The sequence below is a fragment of the Hirundo rustica genome, chromosome 1, assembly GCF_015227805.2.
Source record: "Hirundo rustica isolate bHirRus1 chromosome 1, bHirRus1.pri.v3, whole genome shotgun sequence".
Lineage (NCBI taxonomy): Eukaryota > Metazoa > Chordata > Aves > Passeriformes > Hirundinidae > Hirundo > Hirundo rustica.
The window spans coordinates 137,406,900-137,434,716 of record NC_053450.1 but is presented as its reverse complement, the minus strand read 5'-3'; the positions used below and the strand labels follow the sequence as shown (position 1 = coordinate 137,434,716).

The 27,817-nt window shown below is 37.0% G+C and overlaps 1 protein-coding gene across 4 annotated transcripts in view; it reads left to right on the top strand.

Annotated features, from left to right (window-relative positions):
- NEBL (nebulette) overlaps positions 1-27,817 on the top strand; it is a 252,668-nt gene that overhangs the window by 187,373 nt on the left and 37,478 nt on the right. For 2 of the 4 annotated variants that reach the window (XM_058423375.1, XM_058423376.1), the window contains 11 exons: positions 6,325-6,432; positions 7,965-8,069; positions 12,592-12,699; positions 13,657-13,767; positions 17,018-17,128; positions 18,948-19,058; positions 19,713-19,823; positions 20,721-20,825; positions 23,940-24,032; positions 27,210-27,302; positions 27,684-27,777. The exons of the other annotated variants lie outside the window; for them this stretch is intronic. In XM_058423375.1, the coding sequence (XP_058279358.1) occupies positions 6,325-6,432; positions 7,965-8,069; positions 12,592-12,699; positions 13,657-13,767; positions 17,018-17,128; positions 18,948-19,058; positions 19,713-19,823; positions 20,721-20,825; positions 23,940-24,032; positions 27,210-27,302; positions 27,684-27,777 (1,150 nt within the window). The remainder of the gene's footprint in view (positions 1-6,324; positions 6,433-7,964; positions 8,070-12,591; positions 12,700-13,656; positions 13,768-17,017; positions 17,129-18,947; positions 19,059-19,712; positions 19,824-20,720; positions 20,826-23,939; positions 24,033-27,209; positions 27,303-27,683; positions 27,778-27,817) is intronic. 4 annotated transcript variants of the gene reach the window in all.

Sequence of the window (27,817 nt, the reverse complement as noted above, 5' to 3'; positions counted from 1 at the left end):
TGTAGCTGCTTGCTAATGTGAGTAATGGGATCTGAATTTGGCCTGACATGTAAACCACCCACCTTCCTTCCCCCTGAAATGGAACCTTTTATTTAACTGTTATCTATTAACCTAAAAAAAAAAAAAAAAAAAAAAAAAAAAAAAAAATTTGTTAACTAAGAAGAAATTTGAAATAGAAATATTCCCTCTTCTTAGTAGTTTTCTTCTCATAGGATGTGCACATAAGACTACTACAGATCATCCTGTCATTATGAGAACAGATTTTTCATTGCTGATCTTTTTTTTTTTTTCTTTTTTCCCCCATTTTTTTTTGTCTGAAGTAGTTCTTTAAAAGTGCCTTGCATAATCCTTGCTAGTAATCCTGTCCAGCTCCCCTTGGAGCTTTTGAAAACCCAGGAACTGCTCTCCTGTAAGAGGAGGATAGTGTCCTTTGATTGGAGAAGGTTGTGCCAGCCTTCTTGGAGCCAAAAAATGTCTCTAGTGTAAATAGTGTATACACTAGGGCAGACTCAACATCAGTGATATGTAAAAAATATGTGTGATTTGGCCAGATACTAAATGTCTTCCCTAGAACTAGCACAAAATGAGAATAATGTGTCATAGAGAACAAGCTGGAAAACAGTGCAGTGTCTGCAGGAGGTCCTTTTGCTGTTATCCTTAGATACCTGCTGCATGATTTCCTGTTTCACACCGTTGTAAACTTTGAAGCATTACACAAAGAGAAAAAGAAGGGAATAAATGTTTCTTATTGCTTTGTTGGTAATCTGCTCAGAATTGAAACGAGTTTGTGTTTTTCATGTAGATTTCTGTCTTTTATAATAGATCGTGTTCTCATTTCTCTGCTGATGGGCAAGTCTGCTAAGAGATTGTTTTGTATTTAACATTGTGCAGGCTTGGAAGTCAGCCTGTACTTTCTAGAAAGAGCCAGACCTGAGTGTGACTTACAGGAAGTGGGACTGTCATTTAGCAAACACGTTCAATGGTTTTTAAAAGGGTCCATATCTAAATATAGTGTGTGATGTCCTTTATACCTACTCAATGGCTGCCTACACACTCCTGTCCTTGCAGCCTGTTTCAGAGTCTAGTGAGCTTGCAGCTGCCTGTTTTTGCCAATGAGACCAAACCATAACCCTTTCCAACAGCCCTCTCCATCTTCCCAAGCCTGGTACCCATGAGACTGTGGCCAGCAGTCACAAGTGAAAAATACCAGCTGGATCATGGGGTCCTGCAGGCTGATGAGCTAGCTGTATGGAAGGCTTCGTCAATGCATTTTTTTATCTCATTTCTATTAGATGTGCTTTTTATCTTGGACAATGCAAGCTGCATCTGCAAATGCTTTATCATAGGGCCTCTTCACTGCCAGGAACTGGGATGGCAGCAGTTCTAGTTGGGATCCTTCTGTGGAAGGCAGCATTTGCTGTGTGATTTTAACTTCTTCAGAGAGTCCAAGTAGTGCCGAACGTGTGACAGGAAGGGAGGAGAAGTTGACAAAATGTGTCTTGTGTTTGGTTTATTTGTAAAGAAGATAAAGATTAAACCTTGATGGTCCGAACTCTGCAGTCACTGGCCCTGAATCCAAGTTTTGGGATCCTTTCTTGTACTGCCCTCTCCTCAGTCTATGCTGCTGTGGCTGCTTGCAGTGTGTCTGAAGGGGGCTGTGCTTTCAGGGAAGGAGGGAGCACCTCAGCCTGACACTCTGCCTGCAGCAGCACAGAGGGTGCAAATACTGGGCAGCTCTCAGCAGCAGGGAGGTGCACTCAGCAATTCCCCCATGTCCTCTGAAGGGAAGGCAGTGGCCATGAGTTGCCTAATGTTCTTATATATTATTTGAATCATTATAACACTTAGACACACTAATCATAAATCAAGGCCACAGAAAAATGAAGATGACCCCTGTGTCCAAAGAGCAGGGTGGTGGGGCAGGATGAGGAATGCACCTGTGCTGGAGGAGAGAAAGAGACCTAAATATGTCAATCCTCTTCATGCAAGGTTCATGAAACAGGCTTGTAACACTTAAAAGATTTAAAAAAGGAGTAAAGTTAATGATCTCTTTATTGCCTCCAGACTTTCTGGATTTTAGAGTTTCCATTTGTTTCTTAGAAAATGGGAACATCATAAACTTTTTGTGTTGAAAGTTGATGATCTCCCTTAATTGCATGAATCTATAAGCTGCGACATGTAGAGAAATATTAGTTATTTGACCCTCACAGTAAATTTGCAAAGTTGACAATTCTGATGGATGTAATGGGAAGAGAAGATGATAACATGTTTTAATGTGGTGCATATGGGTAGGTAATTTAGGGAGTATAGAGAACAGGAGCAAGAAGAGGTCAGGCAGTGTGGGTGTAACGAAGGGAGAAAGCAATCAAGGCAAGCAGGAAAGCAAACAAAGCGAAGAAAATAGTGTTAATGTTTGACTGGCACTCAAGGCTCTACAGAAATCACTGTTTTCTCTCTTTCTCCTTTCTTTCCTTTTTTATTTTTTATTTAACAAAGCTTTTGACAACAACAGCAGCAAAAATAATAGCTCCCAGAACTAGTATATTTACCCACAGCGTGTGGTAACCCTTTTCTGTTGATTTTAAATGAAATTTAAAACAGAAACTGTGTTAGCCCTTGTGAAAACATGAAGCTTGTCAATTTGCTGAGAGTGCATTGTATAATTTGGGCTATTTTTTCCCACTTTTTAAATTAAAAAAAAGCTCTTGTTCATGTCCTCTTCATGTTTCCTCTTTATGTTTTATAATGCATTTTATTAGCCTTTTCAAAGAGCTGCTAATATGAAGTATTCCTCTTATAGTGTTCAGTATTTGGTTTTAAGATGAATAATTTTGGATATTCATATTTGTTGCTGAATCTGGTGCTTATTGTTTTAGGGATGAAACTGTTGGAGGTACAATGTTTTTCAAAATGAACCTCCTCTGAGATTTTCAGTAACAGCCCAAAGAGCCTAGGATTTTCTCAATCTTTGCTTTACACTCTGCTACTGCTTTTAATGATGAACGCTTCAATCTTGCTTTTTGTTTATGCTACATTTCCTTCAATATATATGTGCTCTGACAGGTTTTTTCTTTTTTTAAAGATGTTTTCATATGGTCGTGAGGAAATGCTTTAGCTGCAAGTGTCTGCTTCATCATGGGATCCCAGTGATTGAATGATTCAATTTTTGTAGTTTCTTTGTAAATCTGAACAGTGGGTGATGTCATCCACTTCTGAAACTGAACACTCCCTGTGTGAACAGCTTTGAACTACAGATTTGATTTAGGAATGTTGCTGCTAAGCTTCAAAAGACACTGCTCTGTCCAGCTGCAGTTCTGACTTTTATAGGTTTTGTTGCAAGGCCAATGAGAAGTTTGTTTATCAGGCCTTATTTAATTCCAGTTTGGTTTTTCAGGGATGTTGTTGTGTTAAAAGCCTGCAGGTTCTGCTCTTTCTTAAGCGGTCTTTAGAGAGCAACCTCCACGCATTTCTTTTAAATTAACCCCCACTATATAATCTCTAAAAAAATAAACAAGACTTTAATGAAGATGGTAAATAAGTAACCATCCTTTTAAGCCCTCATTAAAGTAAAGCTCTTGGTTAATGATGAAATTTGTAGATAAGTGTCCGCTAACAACTGTCAATTCTACTTCCACTTGTTTGCACTTCATTCATATAGCCTTGCTAAGACCTCCCCCCTTCAGACGGTTTAGGAATCATATGCTGTATTTTTCTTCCTTGTTTTTATTCAGAACACTTTCTCTCAGGCCCATTTCCTCTCTTTGAACTGCATTCACCCTGTTCAAAAGGATGATGAATACTGTGTGCTTTCCTTCACCATGACTCATCCATAGCCTTGCTCTTCTTTCTTCACTCTCTCCCACTCCTCTCTTCCTTTCAAAGGGGAGAAAGAACCAGAAAAATGTTGATAAAAGACAAAGTGTACATCAATGTAGCTTTCAATGCAACAAATCCCCTATGACAGGTCGGTTAAATGACTGCTGGAAGTGCTCTGGAGACACTGCCAGGGTTGTCTGATATTACTGTGAGTGCTCCGCTTTGCCCCAGAGCGACCCGGGCGATGGGGATGGCAGCAAAGGCAATGAGCTGAGCAGCCAGGGGAGGCAGCAAGGCCTGCAGCTGTGAGACAGCCCTCCTGCAACCAGAACATTTACAGTCACCTTGGCTGGGGGCTCTTTTAATTCTGGGGCCCTCCTGCGCGTCGGCATCAGGACATGGGGCCCCATGAAGACTGGTTTCACTGGTGCCTCCTCTGCCCTTCAGAGGCAGCAATGTGATCTGAAATGACACTAACAAGAATCTATTACTGGAACCTCTAGATTGAAATGTCTTGCTAAAAATTTTTTTAAATGATGTCATGAAATTGCTGCAGCTGGAAGACGGCAAGCCAGTTGTGAGGAGAGGTCCCTTTGGCACCAATGCTTTCCCACTTAACAAGCATTTCGAGTGCCGTGTTGTCCATTCAGTCTGTGTGTACATTTGGTTTGTGGCCATTTGCTGGCCAGGAGAAGGCAGCCCATAGTGTAGTATAGCCCACAGCCCATAGCAGTTGGGTATTTTAAGTCTCGTGCTTGTTGTTGTGATGTAGGTAAAAGAGTAAAAGGCAGTTTTGCTCACCCCGCTGATTTGATCTCTGGCTTTTTGAATGACATATTACAGCACTGCCTGATTTTCATTAGAAGGCAAGTTTTGGATACACCTTTTAAGAGAGAAAAGCCCTCTGATTTATTCCTTCACTGCTCATACAGAGCGTGGGTTTGCCTTTGTATTCAGATATATGCTTTTGCACTTGAACCAATGCCAAGGCAAATATCAAACAATATAAACCAGATGAATCTACCAGAAGGCAATAGATACTCTCTTCTATTGCTAGTGTGAAAGATGATGAAGTTCATAATGTGTTCAGATAAAGTTTTTCTTTAAAAGTAACAATGTTTTAGAATTTCCTTACTTAGAAAAATTAACCTAAGTGGAGGAATAATGATGTAGTGCTTGAACATATATGGCTAGTTCCAGTTTGTGTGGTTTAGTTTTGATTTCTTGTTATCCTGATTAATAAAATAGTAGGCATTGTGGCTAAAAACAATGAGGTTGCATAAGCTAAATTATGTTCAGGGTCTTTTGAGGCAAGGAAGTACCTTAAAGGAAAAAACTCTCTTCCCACAACTAAGGCTGAGAAAAAAAAAATTGAAGATTTTTTGAGGTGGCTTAACCACTTTATCAGACATTCATGTGGGAATAGAGAAAAAAGGAGTAGGGAAAAATCCATGTATTTATTTAGTGCAGAGCGTGGTAAATTATAATGGATGTTGCATAGGCTCAGATATCAAGTGTCTGTCTAACATTCATGAAAGCAGCATAATTCAGACTGAACTTTATTCTCCTCCGTTATGCCCAGCTGTTGGAAAGAAGCAGACGTGTGCAGAGCCTCCAGATGTTTGATGATTATTAACAAAGGGAGCAAAGGAGGGAGATATACTGTTTGTTCAATTTCATATTTTCAGATTCTGAATTCAGTTTTTTGGCATGTTTTATAGAATTTCTGTAATTTATTTATTTTTAATGCCATTGTCCCCATATTTATGTATTGTTTATTTTCTCTTACATGTGTTGTCATTGCCCCTTTTTCTTTTGAATGAGAAGAAAAGATGGTGAAAGCAATGGCAGGCAGTCATTTATTTATGCTTTCTAGCACTGTAATGAGGTGGGCATTATCCCCAAGAAAGGACTGTACTACAGAGGGATTCCTCAGTGCCTCGTGGGAAATTTCTGGCAGAATTAAAAATAGACGTGGTGGTTCTGGTGGCAATCTAGCATAGAGGGAGTGACACATGGACCTGGTGGTGGGAAGTTTGATTCTGATTTCCCACTTCCAAGTGGTTGAAAAATTTACAAGTGATTTGTTTTACAAATGTTACAATTTATTCACCTTAGATTTTTTTTTTCTGGTTAAAACCACAGTTTTGATGTTAGTTAGGAATCAAATGATTCTCAGTGAATAGATTATTAATGCTAGTCAAACAGTTCTATTTTATTTTATTGTTAATGTGAGTCATATGGTTTTGTTTCTTTTTTCTTTTTAAAAATCCTTCAACACTAGTAATCACATATGACAATCTTAAAATTTTAGTAAAATTCAGATACATAAAACTTAATTTGAAACCACAGAAGACTGTCACAGCTGTGGGCAAACTGAGCTTCTTTAAACTTTGCTTAAAGATTTATGAATAAAATATTGCATTTAATAAGCTTCTTTGTAGTCTGGATTCTCTGCCTTTTTAAAGTGCTACATGTTAATATTAGACATGTTTGTTCTGGTGAAAGGTGAAATACAAAGAGAAGTTCAGTAAGGAAATGAAGAGTCACCAGTACAATCCTCTTGACACTGTTTCCTTCAAGCAAGCACAGATTGCATCCACTTTGGCGAGTGATGTAAGTTAATTTGCTTTGTATTTTACATGCATTTACATCCTGAATACACTAACATTTGTTCACAGTAGAATTTCTTCTCTGAGCTACAGTCTCTGCTATACCTGTGTAGCAAGAACAGCATATTATCAATTTCTTCCTCTGCTTCTGACAGAGGGACTGAAGAGTTTTTCATAGCCATTTTAGATGAGATTAGTCTTGCTTAGTTTTGTGTGTCAAAATGTATGACCTCTTTCTCTGAGCTAATTTCCTTGCACTTGGTCCCTTTTTATTCAGGAAAGAAATGAACAGGTCTAGAGGTCAATTTTCTCACATATCTCACCTGTTAGAGGTGTCTGTCTTTAGAGGAGCAAAGTACTGTCATCCCTCCAATTGTTATAGAAGGAGGCTACATGAGCAGTTCAGATTTGGATGTCTGTCTTTTAAGCTTCATTCTTCTGGCTGATCTTCTCAATGGTGTTTCAAAATATAGCAGTCACTAGGTTCAACAATGGGTGTCTGCTGCTGGGGCCAGACTGGAGACATCATCTATAGCAAGTGATAACGCCCTTGGGATGGTATATTTAAAAGTGTGTCTAATGCTAAAAATGTGATCTCTTCTTTGAGGCTGTGATCCCAGATAGCCAAAAGACAAGCCTTCATTCCATAGTCCAGCATTTCTGAAGTGTGAGGTACCATGCAATGATAACAGGAAAGACTGGCTCTGAAAAAGCTACAGATGATTATGTAATGATTTCCAATATCTAAATGTATAGTAAAAAATTAGTGGAAGTAGTTATTATTATGAGAAATGGACAAATTGAAATGATGAACATGATACATATGTGGACAGGACTAAAGGTATTAGTTTAAAAGATCTCTCACTCAAGATAGGTAAGGTAGGGTGTTTTCTACGTGTAATGTTGGGCATACAGGTCTCAGAAGAATGGAAAATCCTACTGTTGCCTGATGGGAAGTTTCTTTCTGCTGCTTAATTAAGTGATTATCTTTTGCCCTAAGTCACCATATTGCTTATATTTGCTGCAAGCAATCTGTATTGGATAAAATATCCAGGAGCACTTCCCTTTAACTGTTATTTATGAAAATGTAAATTGGACGGTGTAATTCCTGAAGCAGGGGAAAAGGATAAGAATTAAAGGTGTTTAAAATGGATAGACCCAAATTATTGGGGAAGATGCTCTTGATTTAAGTGGGTGGTGGGAAGGGAGGGGAGAGGAAATAACAAGAAAATTAATTCTAGCCTGAAAAGTCATACAAAGTGTGATTTTGTTGTAAGTGTCCTTTTTTTGGGGAGGAAAAGTTTGAATAGTTTGTAAGTACTTACCAGAATGAGTTCTGTATTGTTCTTACGTTTTCTTTGAAATAGTAGTAGATGACCACCATCTAGTGGCTGGTAGAGATTGTTCAGGCAAGCACTTAGGGTTTTTTCTCTTTCTGAATGTTCACAATGTAATACACAGCTGTGAATTATTTTATGAATCTTTAGTAATTATTTTATTAATCTTTAATTTGCATAACCTGAATTCTTTTTCCAGGTGAGCTACAAGAAAGATTTAGAAAGCCTACACGATCCAGCCTCTGATCTACCAAACCTGCTGCATTTAAACCACGCTTTAACTATCAGCAAAACACAGAGTGATGTAAGTTGTCTTTTTAAGAAGGACATGAAAAATAAATCTAGTAAGGAATGTCCTTTGTATAGTCATGGAAGGAAACACATTGCTCTCATTTGTAGGGGGCAATAGTGTTGTAACTGTAGTAGATGAAGGGTGTAGTGAAGAAAAATGGCTTTACATGAAGACATATTTCAGTTATTAGAACGGATAATGCATACTGTGGAAGAATCACACAGAACTTCTGATGTTGAGCATTTCTTCTCATATGTCCGAAACATTGTCTATTTTTTTCTTTGTTCTAAAATACTTCTTTCCTTGCAAATCTCATTTTGTCTAAGATCTTGCTTTCATCACATTATGCTAGTTTAATTGGACATTTTCAGGAACAGTCTCCGGAATGTTAGCTTACTTTTGGGTTTCTCTGGCTAAACATTTTTGCACTCCTAACTGTCTGAGTCTTCCTACACTGGATCAGATAATAGGCACATGCTCCATTCTGCCATGTAGTAACACATGCCCCTTGATGGGGCTGGTGGTCTGATATATGATTGTGGTGGGGGTTGAAATAGGAAGGAAGAGCTAGGAAACCCCTGACTCCTGTGCCATGATGAAGGTTCTTTCTCACTCCAAGAGCATCTATGCTGCATGTCTTTAGGCTGGTTAGCTGCATTTATCATCTTTACTGCAGAAAACACAGAACTGCTGTGGGGAGGCATGAGTGAGTGGTGCTGGGAAGGAAGGTTGCTCTACGGCTGGCAGGAGTTTGAGTGTTTCATGGACAATGAACTCTAATGAGTAGGAGCATACTGGGTCACCTTTTGAGCCAGTGCCTGCTTGTGTCTAAAATAAAATAATCCATCTATACTTGATTTTTGTATTATTTTTTTGAGAATTGAAGCTTGTTTTTTGTCTGTCTCACTCCCTCAGTGAAACTAACACTGACTATCCCCTTTTGTCTGAGTAATAAATGAGTTGGAGTCTTTTTCTTCCTGCATTCTTCATGCATGTTTCAGCCCAAATCTAGTTTCCTTCTAGTGTATGGTAAGATTACCAGTCTTTTTGCTGATTAAATTAGCACCTATGGAATGGACTTCATCAGTTTATCATCTTAGCTCTAAGGATATAGAAAACTGGACTTTCCCTTAAGACAGATCATGTTTTGCAAAATATATTTCTCTCTTTCATCCTGGAGGTGTTGATTCATAACGTCCATGTGCACATCTGAGGACTCTGTAAATACTAAGCCTATGATTTTTGCATTGTCCAGATCCTGGTGGGTATTTTAATTTGGTACAAGAAGATAAATGCTTTGCCCATCTCTAAGCTCTCCACTAAATATTTGTCTTTTAAAAAAATCCCATCTTCACAGCCCTTTGACCTCCCCATGCCATTGCTTTTATTTAAACTTAGTTTACCCTTCTGCCCTTCTCCCTCCTTTTCTAGTACATTTCTTGTGTTCTCCTTGTCTCTCAACAGCTCACACCAAATCTGTTTTGTAATCTGCCACCATTGTATAAAACAGTCTTCCTGACCTCCCTGCTTTAACTGATTTCCAAAGACTGGTCTTATGGTCTGTCTTTTTGGTTTTTTTCCCCCCTGCCTTCTGAAACACAAAGCTGCTTGCTAATTGCCTGGTTTTACTGTTTCCCTGCAGTATACCTTTCTCCATTGAACTTTATGTTTCTAATTATCTTCTACATAACAGAGCTACACCTGCACCTGTGTGACAGATTGAAATCTCTATGGTTAATTAAACTCATAAACTAATATTGTTGATTGAATGAATGGCTTTGCTTATTGACCTAGAGTGTAGAAATGTGTGCAACTTTATGAAGCACTTATAGTATAATATCAATGCAAGGCTGTTACAGGTCAACTTCCATGGGAATAAATTCCATCAGTTAAGAGGAAAGCTTGATGAGCATCTTTGGACATAAATAAACTGATTTTGACAGGTCAAACTCATCGTGTTTTATTATTTTGATGAGGAAGAAAATTACAAGGTGCAATTTTCCCTTCATACAGTATTTATTTCCTGGTTTCACTTGGGATGGAGGTAATTTTCTTCCTAGTAGCTGGTACAGTGTTGTGTTTTGGATTTGGGATGGAAACAATGTTGATAACGCCCTGATGTTTTAGTTGTTGCTGAGCAGTGCTTACACCAAGTCAGGAATTTTCAGCTTCTCATGCAGCCCGGCCATTGAGGTGGCTGGTGGGGCATGAGAAGCTGGGAGAGGACACAGCCAGGACAGCTGACCCAAACTGGCCAAGGGGATATTCCACACCAGATACTGTCATTCTCAGTATATATAAACTAGGGGAAAGTTGGCCCTGGTTGCTTCTCAGGGGCAGGCTGAGTGTTGGTTGCTGGTGAGTGACTTTTATTCATTTGCAAATCCTTTTTGTTTGTTTGTTTGTTTGTTTGTTTTTGTTTTTTTCCTTGTGATTTATTTCTCTCTCTTTTTCTTATTTTCTTTTTATTACTGATTATTATTATTATTATTATTATTGTAGCTTATTTTATTTTAATTATTTAACTTATCTTAAGCCACAAATTTTCTCACTTTTACCCTTCTGATCCTCTACCCCATCCCACTGGAGTAAAGCGTGTGAGCAGTTGTGTGAGGCTTAGTTGCTGGCTGTGGTTAAACCGTGACAGATATATATGTAATTTTGGTATGAACGATGGAGACACAAAATTTGACACTTTGATGTATGTAGAACAGCTAGTTTAATGTTTTTCACATTTAAAATCTGTTCCTATTGTGGAGAATTTGAGATACTAATGAAACACAGGCTAAAAAGCGGGGAGTTAAGATGTATTTCATTTTAATGAATGGGGTGAATAAATAGAACGTAGGAGATTGAATCTGGTGCTTGTAGTTTAGCTTACTATACAAAAAAGTTATGAGTTTAGCTAATTTGATTTTGTAGAATTTTAAAATAAATTTCTTCCATTAGCTGAGGAATGGAGTAAAAGTATGAGATCAGTATCTGTAGATGGAGGTAATGTTCATGTGTTTCCGCTGCTAAAGTGATTTTGTTGTGTGACATTTACAGTTCTTTCCACTAGGAGGCAAACCCAGACCATCATGTGTGTTTCTTTTCAATTCAAGTGTAAATAATAATGTTCATTTTCTATGGAACATAGAAACATCTGACTTTTAGATTAGCAGGACAACCATTTTCTCTAGGAACGTAAAAAAGCCATTTTTTATCATATCCCCTTTTAAAAAAATGTCATCGCAGCATTTTAAATTTACATTTTACGGAACTCCAGAGCTCAAAGGACTAAGATACAATTTCTTCTATCCTTTTATTTCATAGTTATTTTAAATACCATTAAAATTCCAAAACCTTCTGGATTTCTCCTGTGAAAACATTCTTGGAATTTTTTGTTTCAGTACGAATATAAGAAATCATTTAAGCAAAGCGTTTCTACCATTTCAGCCCACACACTGCAGAACAAATCCACCTCAAAGAAAATGCAGTGCTTCAAAGCCATGTATACAGAACCACGAACAAACACATCTTGCAAAGACAAAATGCAGTGTTTTAACAGTAATTAAATAATGCACAAAGCCACATGATAGCTTCCAGTGAAGTACAGTGCATATTCAATCAGAAGCACCCCATGAGGAGAGAGAAGAGTGTTTTTCCAGGACCCAAGCCTAATGCAGAAGCCTGACAAGGAAAGAGAAATTCAGATATCACTATTTTTGAAGAGACATAGAATTTAAAATTACGTTACTCAATATAAATGTAATCTTTTGATTTGTGGCTATTTGCTTTCCTTTGTGCAGACTCTTCCATCATGCCCAACATTGACTGATGAAGATAAGTAATGTATTTGCCAGTCCTAATCAAAAGAGTGTGAATGATTGGGTTCAGAAGGCTTCTCCAGGTTTCTAAACAAAGCGTGTTTCCTTTGTGAGTTAGCATAAAGGAATAACTTGATGTCTTAGCCCTGTGTCCCTCACTGTGATTTCGCTGCCAGCTCTAAGGTCGTGGTCCCTGGTAGATATGAGGGGAAGGTTGGTGCAGGACTGGACCCTACTGAAGCAGTAGTTTTCCTTCCCTTTTCTCTCCCACAGGTGCAAACAAAAGTGCATTTGAGAGTGGTGCTTCTGAGCCTAAAAAAACCACCTGTGGGGCCTGGCTGTGAAACAGATTTGGTCGTTGTTACAGTAAATATGTTGTTTCATGGAAACATAGCAGGAGATCCTATTAAACAGCTGCCAACTGTTCAGACATAGGTCATTTGGCCAAACCCATGCAATTAGTTTAAGGATTATGATTGATGCTCCTTATTCCTGTTGTCTTTAAAGTTCACGATTTCTGGGTCTGAATTGTGTAGAAAAGGAATAAATTACTCCAAAAATATTACCTTATCTAACTGCCCTATATCCCCAACAGGTTAAGTCTGGGAGAAGTCCTCCAAGTCAAAACATCTGAGGAGTATGGCTAAGAGAGGATTTTTTTCTTGCTAAGGCAAGCAATCGGATTTCATAGTCTCTCAGCTGTTAACAGACTTTAATTTTCCTAGGTCAAGTACAAGGAAAATTATGAAAAATCTAAAGGCCGATCAATGCTGGAGTTTGTGGATACACCAATGTATCAAGTTTCAAAGGAGGCTCAAAAGATGCAAAGTGAGGTAAGTAAAAGTGTACTTCTTGAACAAGTAAAATTTAGATCAACAGAGAGGTTAACAGACATCTTGTACTCAGGTTAAGAAAAGGTATGAAGCAGAGGGTAAATTGTGGATATGGTAGAATTAGAGTGAGTAGTTATCTCTGCTATTCTGTAGCTCAGTTCTTGTGAATTTGTTTTTTTTCTCAAAAGGCCATTGGTACTAACAGTACACACACATCATTTAATTGAGAAGAAGCTCAAGAGGTCATCTAGATCAGAGATTAATACATTTTTAAATTTTCACTTGAATTCCATCTTTAGGGGAGGGATGGTTCTTATGCAGGAGCAGGTGAAGCCACAAAACCCAGTCCAGCCCCATGATTGAACTTAAACATCCTTCTGCCTTTTCAGCCTGGGAAACTCATCAAGGAGGAAGCATTGCTCCCAGGCTCCAGAGCGGCCCTGGCTGTCCTGTATCAGGCCATGCTTTTCTAATTTTTTTACAAAAACCCTTCAAATGATGGAGATTTTGTGACTTCCCAGGCAATCTAGTCCAGTGCATTGCCATCCATCCTGAGTGAGATGGATGCACCTGTGTCCCCATGCTGCACTATGATTCCATTAGTTTTGCTGTGTCATGAAAACAGATGATCTCAGCCTCTTGGTAGAAACTTTGAGTTTTAAACCATTACCTTGTGTGCCATTTGTCTTTGCTTTTCCCTACTAAGCAAACTGTTTCTTCCATAGATCAAGTTCAATAATCTCTTTGGACATACTTACACATATTTTTGTGTAGATTGTATCTGTATAAATAAACTAGGTAATGAAATGCGTAATGAAGTTGCTTGTTAGTGTGAAATCTAATTTATGACAGGGTTCATTTCTGGGTCTATTTACAATGTCTCTTCTGAAATAGACATGGAATTGCATATATATATTTGGTTTTGCTACAATAGAATTGTTTGTTTTGCTACAATAGAAAATGTACCGCAGAGATTTTGAAGAGGGGATCAAGGGAAGACCTTCACTGGATTTAGACAAGACCCCAGAGTTCTTGCATATAAAACAAGTCACTAATCTTCTGAAAGAGGTAAAGGATTTTTATTTATTTTTTTTCATTGTTAAGTCACAAATGAGCAATAAGCAACATCACTACGAGCTGCTGAGTGCTGAGTAACTTTAAATTTTCTTGGTGGCTACATACAAGTCACTTCGCGAATAAATATTGCTTCATATAACTTTGCATTCTGAATAGTCCTGTAGCTCAGCCCACCTGAACCAGACTATCACTTCTCTTTTCAGATGGATAAAGGGGTGGAAGGAAGGATTTCCATTGGTGTGCAGTGGCAGTTTTTCCCTTTGAATAATTATTTCACATTTATGGTAGCCTATTGTGGTTATACAGATGCCTTGAACTGCATAGAGTCACTTATAACTACCTTAAATGAAATAATTATCTATCATACATGTTACAGATAAAAAATAAAGAAGACCAAGATTCTGTAATAGAGCTGTGATATTACATAAATGCTTTAAGTCCATTTTGTTAGAAGGTACAGATTTTCTGTATGCCTACTATTTCCTGGAGATCTGTGAAATGTTCTTCAGTTGTATGTGTCACTAAAAATGAATATTTTTCCCATAACTGAGAATCCTTCTTGTAGAAATATGCTTCTTCCTGCTGAGGACTCCAGGACGGTGTGGATGAATGTAGACGAGAGATCTCTGAAGTTAGGTTTTAGAAGATGAGGTTTATTGTAAGGGATGTGGAGGCCTTGCTCTGAGCCGCTAGGCTGCAGCTCGTGGCAAGGCCGAGGGAGGTGGGGGAAGGGAGAGGTTGGGAGTGGAAATTCCAAGAGAGGAAAGTCCTCAGGGAAGGGTGCCAGGCAAAGAGGGTGTCCAGCCCCATGGGGACCCCTTATCAGGGGGCTTCAAGGTGGGCTGGAACAGGGCTTGTGCCAATGGCGTTACAGATACCCGATACTTCAGGGGAGGGGTACAGGTGTGGGATGAACCGTACATTGGGGGTGAGACAGAACTTTCCATTTGACCTCTGGGTCTGGCTGCAGGTGACCTTCAGCTGGTCACATAACTGTTTTCCCAGACATCCAGTATCTAATACATCTCAAACATCAAAACTTACTTTCAATTCTATCTCACCTACAGGTTTCTCATTCTCAGAATATAGGCAATCATATTTATAGAGTTTTTTGGCTTCCTCCTCCCCAACACCTTCTACCTTTAGTATCTTTATATTATTATTCAAAACTGGTTTCATGTTAGGTTTTGAGTATTCTGTGCCTCTGTGGATTATGGTTACTATTTGACCAAATTTAAAAGGTCTTCTGCTAGAAGGGAAGAGCAGAGCTGCTAGATATCCTGCCTTTGAGTCTGGAAGCCAGCAACACCTTGTTTGTATTTATGGCATTAAGAATAGATTTATTATTTTGCCAAAACAAATAAAGCACGTTAAAATTAAAAACCCTTGAACTTTGTTCCTTTCCTTGTTCTTTATGCAATTTATTCCAGTCTATGCTAGATTTCATATGGTTAAAGAAATTTTTTTCTTTTAAGGTGTTTCTTTAATATTCATCCTCTAATAAATAATTTATTCTGATAAGCCTGACTGTCAGGTAGGCAAGTCTCAAGCTAGGTCTATTTCGTACAGTGGCATTCTGTGGTACATCTCATATATGCCTTCTCACTAGGGAAAAACACAAATCATGCTGTCATTTCACTCAGTTAATCTTGCTGCTCACCGAATGCCCAAAGAAGTGGGTACTGTAGACATAGTTATATCATGTGCTCTACATGTTCATCCCTGAAATTTTGATGTAGCTCTCCTCCTTAGCACTATATGCATTGACATGTTCTCTAATTCTGACCTCCTCACGTTTTATGCCTTCTTATTTAAGGAGTAAACCATGCCTGTAAGTCAAAGGGGAAGAAAATGAGAAAATGAAAATATTTCCATTAATGCATAACTACATGAATTCTGATGATTTTATATCCACATTCAAGGAATGTATTCAAAAACCCAAAATTACTTAGGTAAAATTAATTCTTATCTTTCATGATTAGAAAATTTATGTATTTTTTAATAGTCAAGGTTGTAGGTCAGTGTTTTTCCATAAAAGTTCATAATAAAATTTGAATAGCTACTGCATGAAAAAACAAGAAAAACCTGGAGTTAAAAATGAATTAATTGTTCAATGACATTTTTTAATCCAAATGTCAGCTGTGTTCCAGCTCATTCTGTTGAATCCTGACTTTAGAGAATTCTGCAAATATTTCACATTTTGTAACAATAAAAACTTTCTTCTCTGGGGCCACATTTACACCTCCTTCAGAAGAGACAGCTGAATTAATTGTTCTGAGTTAAATAGCTATAAATTAGAAGAAATTGTTTCTTGTTTGTTGTAGGACATGCTTCTGATGATCAAGAGAAGAATCTTTGAAAATATCTGGTTTCCTTTCATTTAAATAAAGAGCTTATAGAGAGATAAAAATGCTCACTGCTGCTTATGAAATTTAATAAATAGTTAGGAGTCTGTAGAAACCCTTCTGATAAATATTTTGTGCAATGTTCTTCTAATTTCTTTGCTCAAAAACCCTTAACACTCATCTGGATATGCAAAGAGTGATTAAAAATCCTTACAAAAATTAAAGATCTTGAACTTCAATAGGCTTACATCAACTCCCTGGAAGCTGGGAAGAGCAAAAAGAACCAAATGCCTGTTGGCAGGTTCTAGTGTGCTTTGAATTTTACACTGAACGTTTGAGTACTCTGGGGGCTGCACTTGCTGAATGTTAATAGGTCATACCAGTGCAGTGTCTAGGAGGGACAGGAGTGATATGGTAGGAATATTGCTTCTACATTTTAATTTATCAAGAGGTTGTTTTAACAGGTCCTAGTATGGAGTTTAGGGAATCCATCCTGGTTGGGATGCCATTAATGGGGCCGAGGTAAAATCTGCAGCACAGCATATAGTGGTCTGCAGAAAGCAAATGCTACTGCAGTTAAAATATCTGTCTAGAGACGGACGAGGCCCCTACACAATGTGCTAGTGCAGTATAGGACACAGCTGATTTTCAAGAGCATAAAAAATCGACAATGACATTAAAATCTTTTTACTTTTTCAACATTGTTCCTTTTGATTTCACGATTTCCAATTCTATTTTAAGTCTGAAATCTGTACTTCAACTAATTCATATTTCATAGAAATTTCAAAGAGACTCTTCAGATGTTTAATAGGTGGCATTTCTTTTCAAGATCTTGCACAAAATAAGAACTGGTGAAACCTATCTCTCTCTCTCTCTCTTTTTTTTTAAATACTTAGAAAGAGTATCGAAAAGATTTGGAAGAAGGGGTGAAAGGAAAAGGAATGACAGTGTTTGAAGATACACCAGATTTGATTAGAGTGAAAAATGCAGCTCAGATACTAAATGAGGTATGTTATTCTAGTCAAGGTTATTAATATCACAGAAGGTTCACTTTATATTAAACTCAAAAGATTCAATCTTTTTTTTTTTTTAATATAATCTACATTGAAACATGTAAGTATTGAAACCAAGGCTATTCCCATTTTGCTTGAAAAATATAGTAAAGCTCTGGATAAAAAAACCCAAACCCACAGGACAGATATTTCAGATTATCAGGCAAGTAAAAGGTCATTGGAGATTGTTAGTGGGGTGAGTAAATCCAGCATTTAGAACTGGGCTCTGCTGAGGCTTTCCCAGCACATGAGTTCAGGTGGTCTTCCAGACTTCCAAGGCTGTCTCTGGGAAGCAACAATGGGGCTGGAGGGTGTAGGGAGGGAAGAGGGAAGGCAAAGCTTGTGCTTCATGTTATGGGGAATAATTTCTGAATGTTATGTGTGTGTGTGTGTGTGTGTGTGTGTGTGTGTGTGTGTGTGTGTGTATATATATATAAATATATATATATAAAAATCTATTTTATATTAATCTCATATTTTAAAATATATATAATATATATGTCTATTTGCACACATATATATATCCATATCCATATAAAACAGAGGGATTTCCATGGATAGGGCCAATTTGTCCACTGTAAAGAAGTGCAGGAACATACAGCTGTAACTCCGGGGATTATCTTTTCCTTGGTGTTTTACACATTATGAAGCTTGGAGGAAACATCTGCTGTCCCACCTTTAGCAGAGACGAATTGAGGGATGATGTATTCCTACAGGTTAATTTACAATTCTTGTAAAAAAATGTGGTTTGCGAAATAGACAGTTGTTTTATAGCATTTATTTCCATATCAGAGTGAGGCAGAGATGGAAGACCAAAAATCTTTTTGCCCATGTTCTTGCTAGTGATCAAACCATTGTATTGACTACAAACATATGTTCTTTCTTTTTCTTACTAATGTACAGCCTAAAATAATGAACAAACAAGAAAAGTAAGGGGCATTTTAAAATCATATGTATAATATGTATTTACTTTGAAAAATAGGAGTTTTCCACAGGCAGAGATGAACTAGAATAGAAAAAAGGATGATCATTACTATAGTAGTAGAAATAGCACTGGCTGAGAACATTTTTTTTATTAAAAAACCCTACAACTATTGTATACAATATAATATGTATACATATTACTTTTGAATATAATTTTTTGATGAACAAGGTACATATCCTTGCTTGGATAAGCTGAAGATGAAATATTAATTTTGCTTTCAGGTCATTGGTTATTTATAATTTATGTTGTGAGAAAAAAGCAGCGATCAAGGATGATGACTGCCACTTGCCTAATGGCTATGGCTCAGGAAGGACCTATTAAATGAATAAATTACAACTTCCTGATCTGGAAGTTCACTGGAAGCAATTCTGTATGGTATTAAATTTCTAACATGTATTCTTGTCATAAATAAAATATGTTCTTAAAAGTAAAATGTGTTTCAATTAGACTGGCACCAAGGACCAACTTACTACACCATGCTCTGTAGAGCTGAACTTCCCCTTTACTTTAGAGGATAACTGTAGCAAGCTGCGTGGGCTGATTTCCTCCCACCCTCTGTCACATTAAAAATTCATTGATAGAAGTTTGTACGTTCATTGAATATCTTCTAAAAGTTTTCCTCCTGTAGTTTGTGTTTTTTCTGACAACAGCTTACCAATAGTCTTGAGAACTGTGACTCTTGAAAGTTTTGATTGACTAAATCCTAAATTTGAGTGTCTTGTGAAAAAAAAAATCTCCTTGTAACTCTCTGGATTTTGTGAACATCATGTATAAATTCTATCTTCTCAGAGGCAATACAAGAAAGACTTGGAAACTGAAATCAAAGGGAAAGGCATGGAAGTTGGTCCAGATACACCTGAGATAAGACGAGCCAAGAAAGCTTCTGAAATTGCAAGCATGGTCAGTACAGCTCCTGGGGTAACCTTTCCATTTGACAGAATGCAACAAATTATTGTGATTGAGAATTCCAGGTGGTGACCAGTCTAGGCAGTACTGAAAACAGATTTCTCTAAATAGGTAATCCATTGAGCTGCAAAGGGTTGGACAGTTGCATAATCAGTGTAAGGGGGAAAGTGAAGACTTCCCAGAACTTAGACCTCCCTATCACTGTTTGCAGGTTGTGCTTGTTCCTCATGAGCCATGCCTGCCCTGGGGTGTGTTTGGTCACTGGGGGCCCTGCTGCTTTTAGGTCTAAATAACTACTTATTTAGGTAGGGTCAAGTGATAAACAGAGAGTTATTAAAGCATTATGACCTCAGTCTTGCAAAGTGCAGCAGAGGGAGAAATTTTCATGTCTGACTGTGGCTGCCAAAATTGCAGAGACAGGTAAATGTGAAAGGCTACATCAGATTTGAAGTGAGCAGTCTGTTAAAAGAGTTTTTTAACCCATCAGCAACTACAGACATTGCATGGATAGGTTCTACAAAACTCATGCTGTTGAATCATCAGTTACTTGGTGGTTTATGAATGCTGGTCAGTGAAATTGCATAGATTAAATTGGGAAAAATTTAAGAATTTGGCTGTCAGCTGTATTTCCAATGCTATTCTTTTTAGAAAGAATACAAGAAAGACTTGGAGAATGAAATTAAAGGAAAGGGAATGGAAGTGTGTACGGATACCCTTGATATACAACGAGCCAAGAAAGCTTCTGAAATTGTCAGCCAGGTGAGTATTTATTGCTAAGAATTAATTGCTTTAAGATTACTTTGAAAGTAAAACAGAATGAAATGTTAAAAACATAGAATCCGCTTAAAAATTCTTAAGCTGAAAACAGCAAGCATTGCACAATAAAAATATTAAATAGAAGAAACTGAAGAATTTATTTTTGTAGTGTGACCAGTACTATGAGAACAGCTTTGAAGACAGCATATACAGAGAGTCATAGTATTAGTTATGTTATTTTTTTTCTTTTTACTTTTTTTTTTCCTTTATTTTTTCTTCAGAAAGAATATAAAAAGGATCTGGGGACTGAAGTTATAGGAAAAAGGATGCAAGTTGTTCCATATATTCCAGAAGTACAGTGAGTGAAAGGGCTTCAGAGATAGCAAGATATAGTGAAAAAGTGAATGTTTTAATTCTGTGTAACAATGACTGCTTGACACACCCTGATCAAAATGCTTCCTTTCTAGCACTGTAGAGGCTTTCTTAGCCATACTAAATTAATTTACATGTAGTAAAATGTCTTAACTGTCTGAATCTTATTTGTCTTTAGGCCTGTTACACCATGTAAATTGAATTTAATTATTTACATCTGCCTGTAGTTCTTTTCACATTACCTAATTACCTAATGTTACATTACATACATCCTGACAGAGGGGAAATACATATGAAGATACATTATGTATGAAGATAGGTTATATATGAGGATATATTTTTTATATATATGTATATTAAATATATATATTTTAGTGTGGGGTAGACAATGGTAATAGTACCATGGAGAAGAGAGATTTAAGTAAACACTGGACAGGGATCAGGAGGCTCATCAGCAATAGGCATCTTTTGTGCAGTTTGGATATCCTGAGCCCAAAAAGCATAGATGTGTAAAATTTTTTTTTTCAGAAAATGTACAAAGATGAAGCAGAGAAGATGCTCTGTAACTATTCTGCTGTCTCAGACACTCCTGAGATGGAGAGGATAAGAAGTACTCAGAAAAACATCAGTTCAGTGAGTAATAGAGCTTCTCTCTTTGCTTGTAACTTTTCAGATATTTTTTAGTCTAAATAGGCTCTTTTGTGCCACAGTGTAAAATAGGGAACTTATGAGTAGAAGTCCTTTGAACCATTTCCATAATTTTCCTGGCAAAAACTGTATCACTCATTTCTTTCAGTAAAAATAATACCCAGCTTTTCTAGGTGTGACGCTGTTATTTTGAATTTCTAAACCACTTATGCCACCTTGCCAAGCCACAGTTATTTTTAAATGAAGATATTTTTTTTTTCTTTTTCCATCAAGCCCCAGGAAATACTTTATTTAAAACAGAAAAAAAATTCGAAGGCTTCTTACTATACATATAAGATATTTCATCTGTTTCCTATCATATATACTGAGCATCAAGACTGGGGTATAAAATTACAAGAGATCAGATTTCATATATATATACACACACACATATATATATATATAAATGATTTTATATTACACTGGGTATATTTTAAAATTTTATGCTAGATTTAAGTTTCAGTTTATCCCTAAATATAAATTATGAGCTTAGATTTCTAAAATTGCCCAGTTTGGGATGTATTAAGTTCCACTTCCTTTTTGGGCCCATTAAAGCTGTTCGTAATTCTGCCTTTCTTGTAATATAACAAAGAGGAGTAAATCTAGCCTCCAGAACAAAAAGCCAGTCAGTGGCTGGTTTTTATGGCAGACTAAGTAATACTAATAAAGCCAATGATTTGAGAGAAAGGAATATAAGATACTTAAATATTTTTAGTATTATTTGACCCACAGGTTCTTAGAGATATCCTCAGCTTCTCCAGCTCTCAGAGGTAACTGAGTAAACTCAGTTAGTTTCTCCTAGAGGCGTTTGCCTGCAGCTCCCCTGTAAAGCTGAGGGGAGTCTGTTGGGAGAGCAGAGGAGATACCTCTCTGAGCCTGCTCCAGGCTGTGGTCACTCCTGCAACACCTCCAGCCATCACCTGCCCTTTTCATTCCTTTGAATGAGGACAGCTGAAAGCTGCATCTTTCTAGGAGCTCTTGACAGGCCCACTGGCCCGATTTTGCTTCCTGTCACCTGTTGGCTCCTGGTTCAGAATGGTGCTCTGCAGGATGGTGTGATGTGGTTATCACCATTTCTCATGTCACTGGTGTCCTGTCAGGTTAGACTGAAACTCCCTGGAACTGAGAGACCTGAACTAGCCCCTGTGATCTGCTTTGCTCCCTGTTCCAGCCTTTGATAGCTTCTGATGAAGTTCTCAAGTCGGTCAGTGGCTCTGGCAGTGTGTACTCACTAACAGTTGGGTACCAGGCTTAATTAAGAGAGGCATCACCACTTAATCCAGCCTTGACACGGCTCTGACACGTCCGAACCCCTTGCAGCCCTACAGGGCAGTCTGAGCTTTCAGTGCCAAGGCTGACAATTATCCTCTTTGTTAGTGTTCTAGATAATAAGAAATAAAATATTTTCTCTTTGAGGTGATTTGTATTTGCTTTCTTTTGTGATTGTCCTGTTTCTGTTTGTGAACTGGGTCCTCCAAATGTAGGAAAGCAGTTTACAGTAGTGATTGAACTGCCTTTTTTCTTCTTTCTCTATGTTTTAATCTTTCATCCTTCTGTGCAGTTTAGATGATGAAGGTAAATTATTACTGATTGAAGATACAGCTGGAAGCAGCCCAAATAGAATAAAAACCCAATGACCCCTAATAGTCTTCTGATTTTTTGGACTTTGTCTGAAGTATTTCTCTGCCTTAAGGAACAGAAAATAACAACTAGCTCTGCAGATAAGATCGTTGCTGCTTTTAGCTCACTAGCTCATTTGGCGGATGATTTATAAAAGGATATTTACTTCACAGTCATCTCTTTCATAGAAAAATTCCTCCCTCCAACATATTTTACCAATCCTTCCTTGGTAGTGGAGAAAAGTATATTGTAGTCCAGTCCACAACATAAATCTTTCTAGCTGACATGGTGCAGGAGAATTTTCAAGTTCTTACTCATAAACTGTCTCTGTTATCACATGGTAAAACAAAATTCTAGATTGTTAAAGATTTTCTGAATAAAAAAATCAATTGCAGACTTTCACTCTTCTCTAGAATATTTGGCAGTAGTATTCATCCCAGGCTATGGAGGACTTGAAGGAAGCAGGAGGAATTAATCAAGAGTGATGTTTTTATTGTTCAGGGTTTGTTGATAGGAAAACTTAAATAAATCTTGATTTAAGAAAGGCAGAAATACTAAATGGTAAACATTAATTTTATTAACTCTAGGATCAGACTTGTTTTTTACACTGACTGGAAATGCTTAGTGGAGTGGCAACAGCTGTGACACAAAATACCGAAAATCGAGTAAAACTGCTTTAGGAGTTTTGCAGCATGAACTGGTGCTCCATGGATATTTAAATTGGAACCATGCTTGGAATTTGTGGAGCAGTTATTTACTGTCTCTTTCAGTGACTTCAAATGATTGATTCTACTGATGTGCTTTGTGTTTATCCTTTACTGAAACAATTGAAACAGAGAGAATTTTATAAACAGCATGTGTATCTTTGTTTTTAGAAACAGTCCTCAGGTTTCTGGCTTGAAACTAGGAGTCAAAAATTGCATAACTTGGATTGTAGCTCTGGTTGTTATGGTTATTTTTCCATGAATATTTCAATTTTCTAGTTTGTTAACTTACAAATAATAGTAATGTCTGTTCACTTTCTCACAGTATTTTAAGATCTGAAGACTAGAGAAACCAAATAAAATCCTGCATGTACGTGCACCTTCCATTACATTGAAATTAATGAAATTACTCAAGCATAAAGTTACATTTGTAAAACTTTATTATATAAATGTAAATATTTTTCCCAAATTTAAGCATGTCATTGCAAATATTTAAAAATACTGAAGGCAGTTTAAAGGATGAGAATATATTATCTGGGTTACAGCTGAAAACAAACAATGTTATTGTAATTATTGATAATTAGTCTTATTTATGAAAAATTAAAGTATTTGCTTTCTTAGCAAGATTTATAGTCAGACCAATTTGGAACTTGGAAAATGGCCTAGCCCTTTTATGAGACCTAGTATTTGCATTGCTAACAGTCTCATAATTATCTTGTCTTTTGGGGAAATGAAGGTGCTTTATAAGAAGGAAGTAGGAGCTGGCACAGCAGTAAAAGATACTCCAGAGATTGAAAGAGTAAAGAAAAATCAACAGAACATTAGTTCGGTAAGTGCTATTAACATAAATTCTTCTTATGTGAGTAGAAGGTGGGCCAGTTGTTTTTTTTTTTTTTTTTTTAAATTTTGTTTGCTGAAAATTTCTTCATTTTCATTCTAGCGCAGCTAGAACTCCCCTCTGCTGTAGTACTTCAGTGTTCAAATGTAGAGATTCTAATTGAAGTATTAAGAAAAATAAGAAAATATTTTAACTAAATATTTGAGGAAAGTGTGTTGTCTCTCAAGAGTGAGAAACATGAGATGCATTTTCCCATATGGCAGCAGTTGTATTTGCAGGTTAGAAAAATACCATGTGACAAAAAAGAAAATCTGTAGCTTTTTGTTAGAGACTGCATGTATTGCATAGGACTTGATACAATTTGCACTTCAAGATGAGAAAAACTATGTTCAGACTTCACCTATGTGAAAAAGTGGAGAGTTGGTGCCTCTTTACATGCTGGTGACAAGTTGACCTGTGAATCTGATGAGATTAGCTCTGAATTGATGTTGTTTATCTAAGGACGCCAAATGTCTTTGGCACTTTAATAGGCAAATGAAAATAAAATATCACAATAACTGTTTTCTTCAAATAGAACATTATCTTCTGATAAATATATAACAAACTTGGAAAAACCCTGAAAAGTGACTGCCAAGCAGCAAACCCCTTGTAACTGCATTGTTTGCTTCTTTGTTATATTTGTGGGGATTCCTCTGGGGCAATTTTTATGTTTGTGACACGACTTCTCGGATTATTAGATGTTTTTTAAGAGTAAAGTTTGAAAATAGTGTATCAACATGATATCATGTTGTATTTAAATATTCGCAAAATATGAATTAGGGACTCTGGACATCTTTTCTCATAGAACTTCATTGTCCAGTGAATAGTGTTGAACACCTTATTTCCCACCAAAGTAAGGTCAGTAGAGAATTTCAAAAAAATTTTGAAAAGCTCTTATTTTCCTTGGAATTTTTTTTTCTGCTCTCTCCATCCCTTTTCATCTTGTCTTTTTTGAGTCACAGTGCAAACTATTATGTGTCCTAAATCTTGAAATAGTTATATAGCGAATAGTTGAAACCTGCTGGTTGGGAAGCTGTTGATTTTCTTGATTTGAAGGTGAGGGGTGTTTTTTTTATTTGTTTGTTTGGGCTTTTGTTGTTATTTTGCTTTTAAATTTCCAGTTACCACAGACGTATTTCAAGAATAATCACACAGAAAGGAGAAGTCTTACTCTAATGTTTTTTCACAATACATTTCAAAGTGAAGTGGAAAAAAAAGTACACTATCCTTGCTGTTCTAGAAATCCTAAATAGTGGTGAAGAGGGAGAAAAAGAAAGGTTGATCAGTATGCTAGTAAACACATTTGAACAAAAATCTACCAAGGGAAGTACAAAAAGCATTTGTGGTGTAGTGGTATGATGTAAGTAGCACGGCTTTTACCTTGCTAGTCTTTGTGTAGAGTTAATGTTTTACAAAAGGTATTTTATTACATGTAGTGTACTTGAAATTACTTTAGTCTTGTATAATATTTGTTAGAGGTGTAGCATGCCAAATTTAAAGGAAATGTACAAGAATGTTTCAAATTACATGTCAGTGAGAGGGAAATTATATTGTGCGGCAAGAGGGAAATGGTATTGTGTAATTTACAGGAGTCCCAAAGGAAGAGTAAATGACACTAATTTCAAATCCATTCAATTTAAATATCTTACATGTATTTTTGAATTTAGCCAGAAGAACTTGGGACAGCCTTAAAACCATTTTCTGGACTGAATGAAACTAGAATGTGGAATGTGAAGCAAATTTGCAGTGAGAGAAACACTTACAAAATAATGCTTACAGTGCAACCAACCACACAAATAAGTCCATTGAGTCATGTTCTGAAAGTGATCAGATGCTTCCAGATTACATATGTAGGAGATAAACATCAGAATTGTGTTCAAAGCCTAAAATACAAGGTGGTGACAGCCAAGGAAGTTGAGCTAGTCTCACTTGTTTGGTGAGATTGTTTTGGAAGAAGACAAGATCTCACAGAACTCTCAAAGCAAGCCACAGACCCATGGACTGTAGCTGAATCTGAACTGAGAAGCTAGAAACAACTAAGAACTTTTTAAAAACTTGCTTTTATTGGAGGGCAGTCGGTGTTGAACACAGCACTGGGAACCAGAGGCACTTTGGGAGAAGATTCTATTTGTGTTTTTGTTAGTGTGTAATCTGTGAGGAAACCCCCGTGGTATGTCAGTCAATACCACAAAGCTGAGGTCTTACTAAAACACAAGTAACAGACATTTTGAAACATTTTAAGGATGAGTAGCACTGCCAACTCTTAAACTTACCTAATAGTCTCTATTAAAGGACCTTTTTTTCTCTAGCACTTTAGTATTTTTTCCAGTCCTAAGCTGTCTGGACTCAAATTTTCCATTCCTGGTCTGTACTTTGGGCTGTTTTGGTTTTATTTATTTATAAATTTCAGTCAAAGCAGCTTCCAAGTATGAGCTTAGAGAAAAACAAGTTTGTTTTGTCTGTGCTATGAAACTGGGCATTCTCCAGAAGTACCATGTCTTGAGAAGAGAGTTGAAAATTAAATGTTAGGGAAAAACGAGTAAATATCTGACAGCACCTGCAAGGGCAACAACAATCCAAACAATTACATCCTCACCTGTGTGTCTGCATGAGTTTTTAGAGAACTTCAATGAGACTTTGAAGCCATCCACCCTTTTAGGAACACCTAAAAGGCTTGGTTTCTGAAATGCTCTGGTAGGGTCGATAGCCAGTTAATAGGAAGACCAAGTCATTGTCAAAGTGGTGTGGATCTCCAAGTGGTATATGCAACGTCCCAATTATTGCGGAAATAGTCCCCATCCCATGTGATGTATATTCCCAGTGTAAGAGTTCTAGTACACTAGAATTGTTATAAATGCTCTCTGCCGCATGGCATCAAATGATCCATTAGAGACCCTAGGAGACTCTTTCAGAAATTATATTTAACTGTTGCTTTTCAGGCCAATGGTGTTTTTAGATGTGGTCTAGTAGTGCAATATGTGTAAGGGAGAGAGTATAAAGTGTTTTATACAGTATAGATGTATTTTATTTATGTATTATAGTATAAAGTATAGATGTGTATAGATGTGTTTTAGTGCCTGTCTCTCTCTTTTTTAAGTTGATAATATTTTTGTAATGTCTATTGTCCAGATTAAATACAAGGAAGAAATTCGGCATGCAACAACTATCTCTGATCCACCTGAACTAAGGAGAGTTAAGGAAAACCAGAAGAATATTAGCAATGTGTGCCCCATTTTCATTTCTTGCACACTTTTCTCCTAAATGTATTTGTGTCTTGGTGACTAAGTCTGTGGTGTTTGTGTAGTTTCTGTTTGTCCACAAAGACCAATTTAATCAATTAATGGTAAAATGATAACTCCTTAGCCTTGCACTTTGATTCATAATAATGAGAGTGAAGTATTCCTGTCGAAATAACAAGTGTCTGTGTTTGAAATAGAAGTGCCAGAGGGTAACTACTAAGCATTGTGTGGAAAGATTGGATTGATTATTAAGGAATGGTTCTTTACATCCAAGTGCAATGTGCTCTTTAGTGATGTCTAGCACACTTACATATTTCTGTTACTTGGAAATCACTGTTGTAACATCTTCTGACATGTTTGCTAGGTTCAGTACAAAGAACAGCTCTGCAAAGCTACACCTGTGAGTGTCACCCCTGAGATGGAAAGAGTCAAGAGGAATCAAGAGAATGTCAGCATGGGAAGTTGCTATCCTTTCATACTTTGTATAATTTTTTGGGT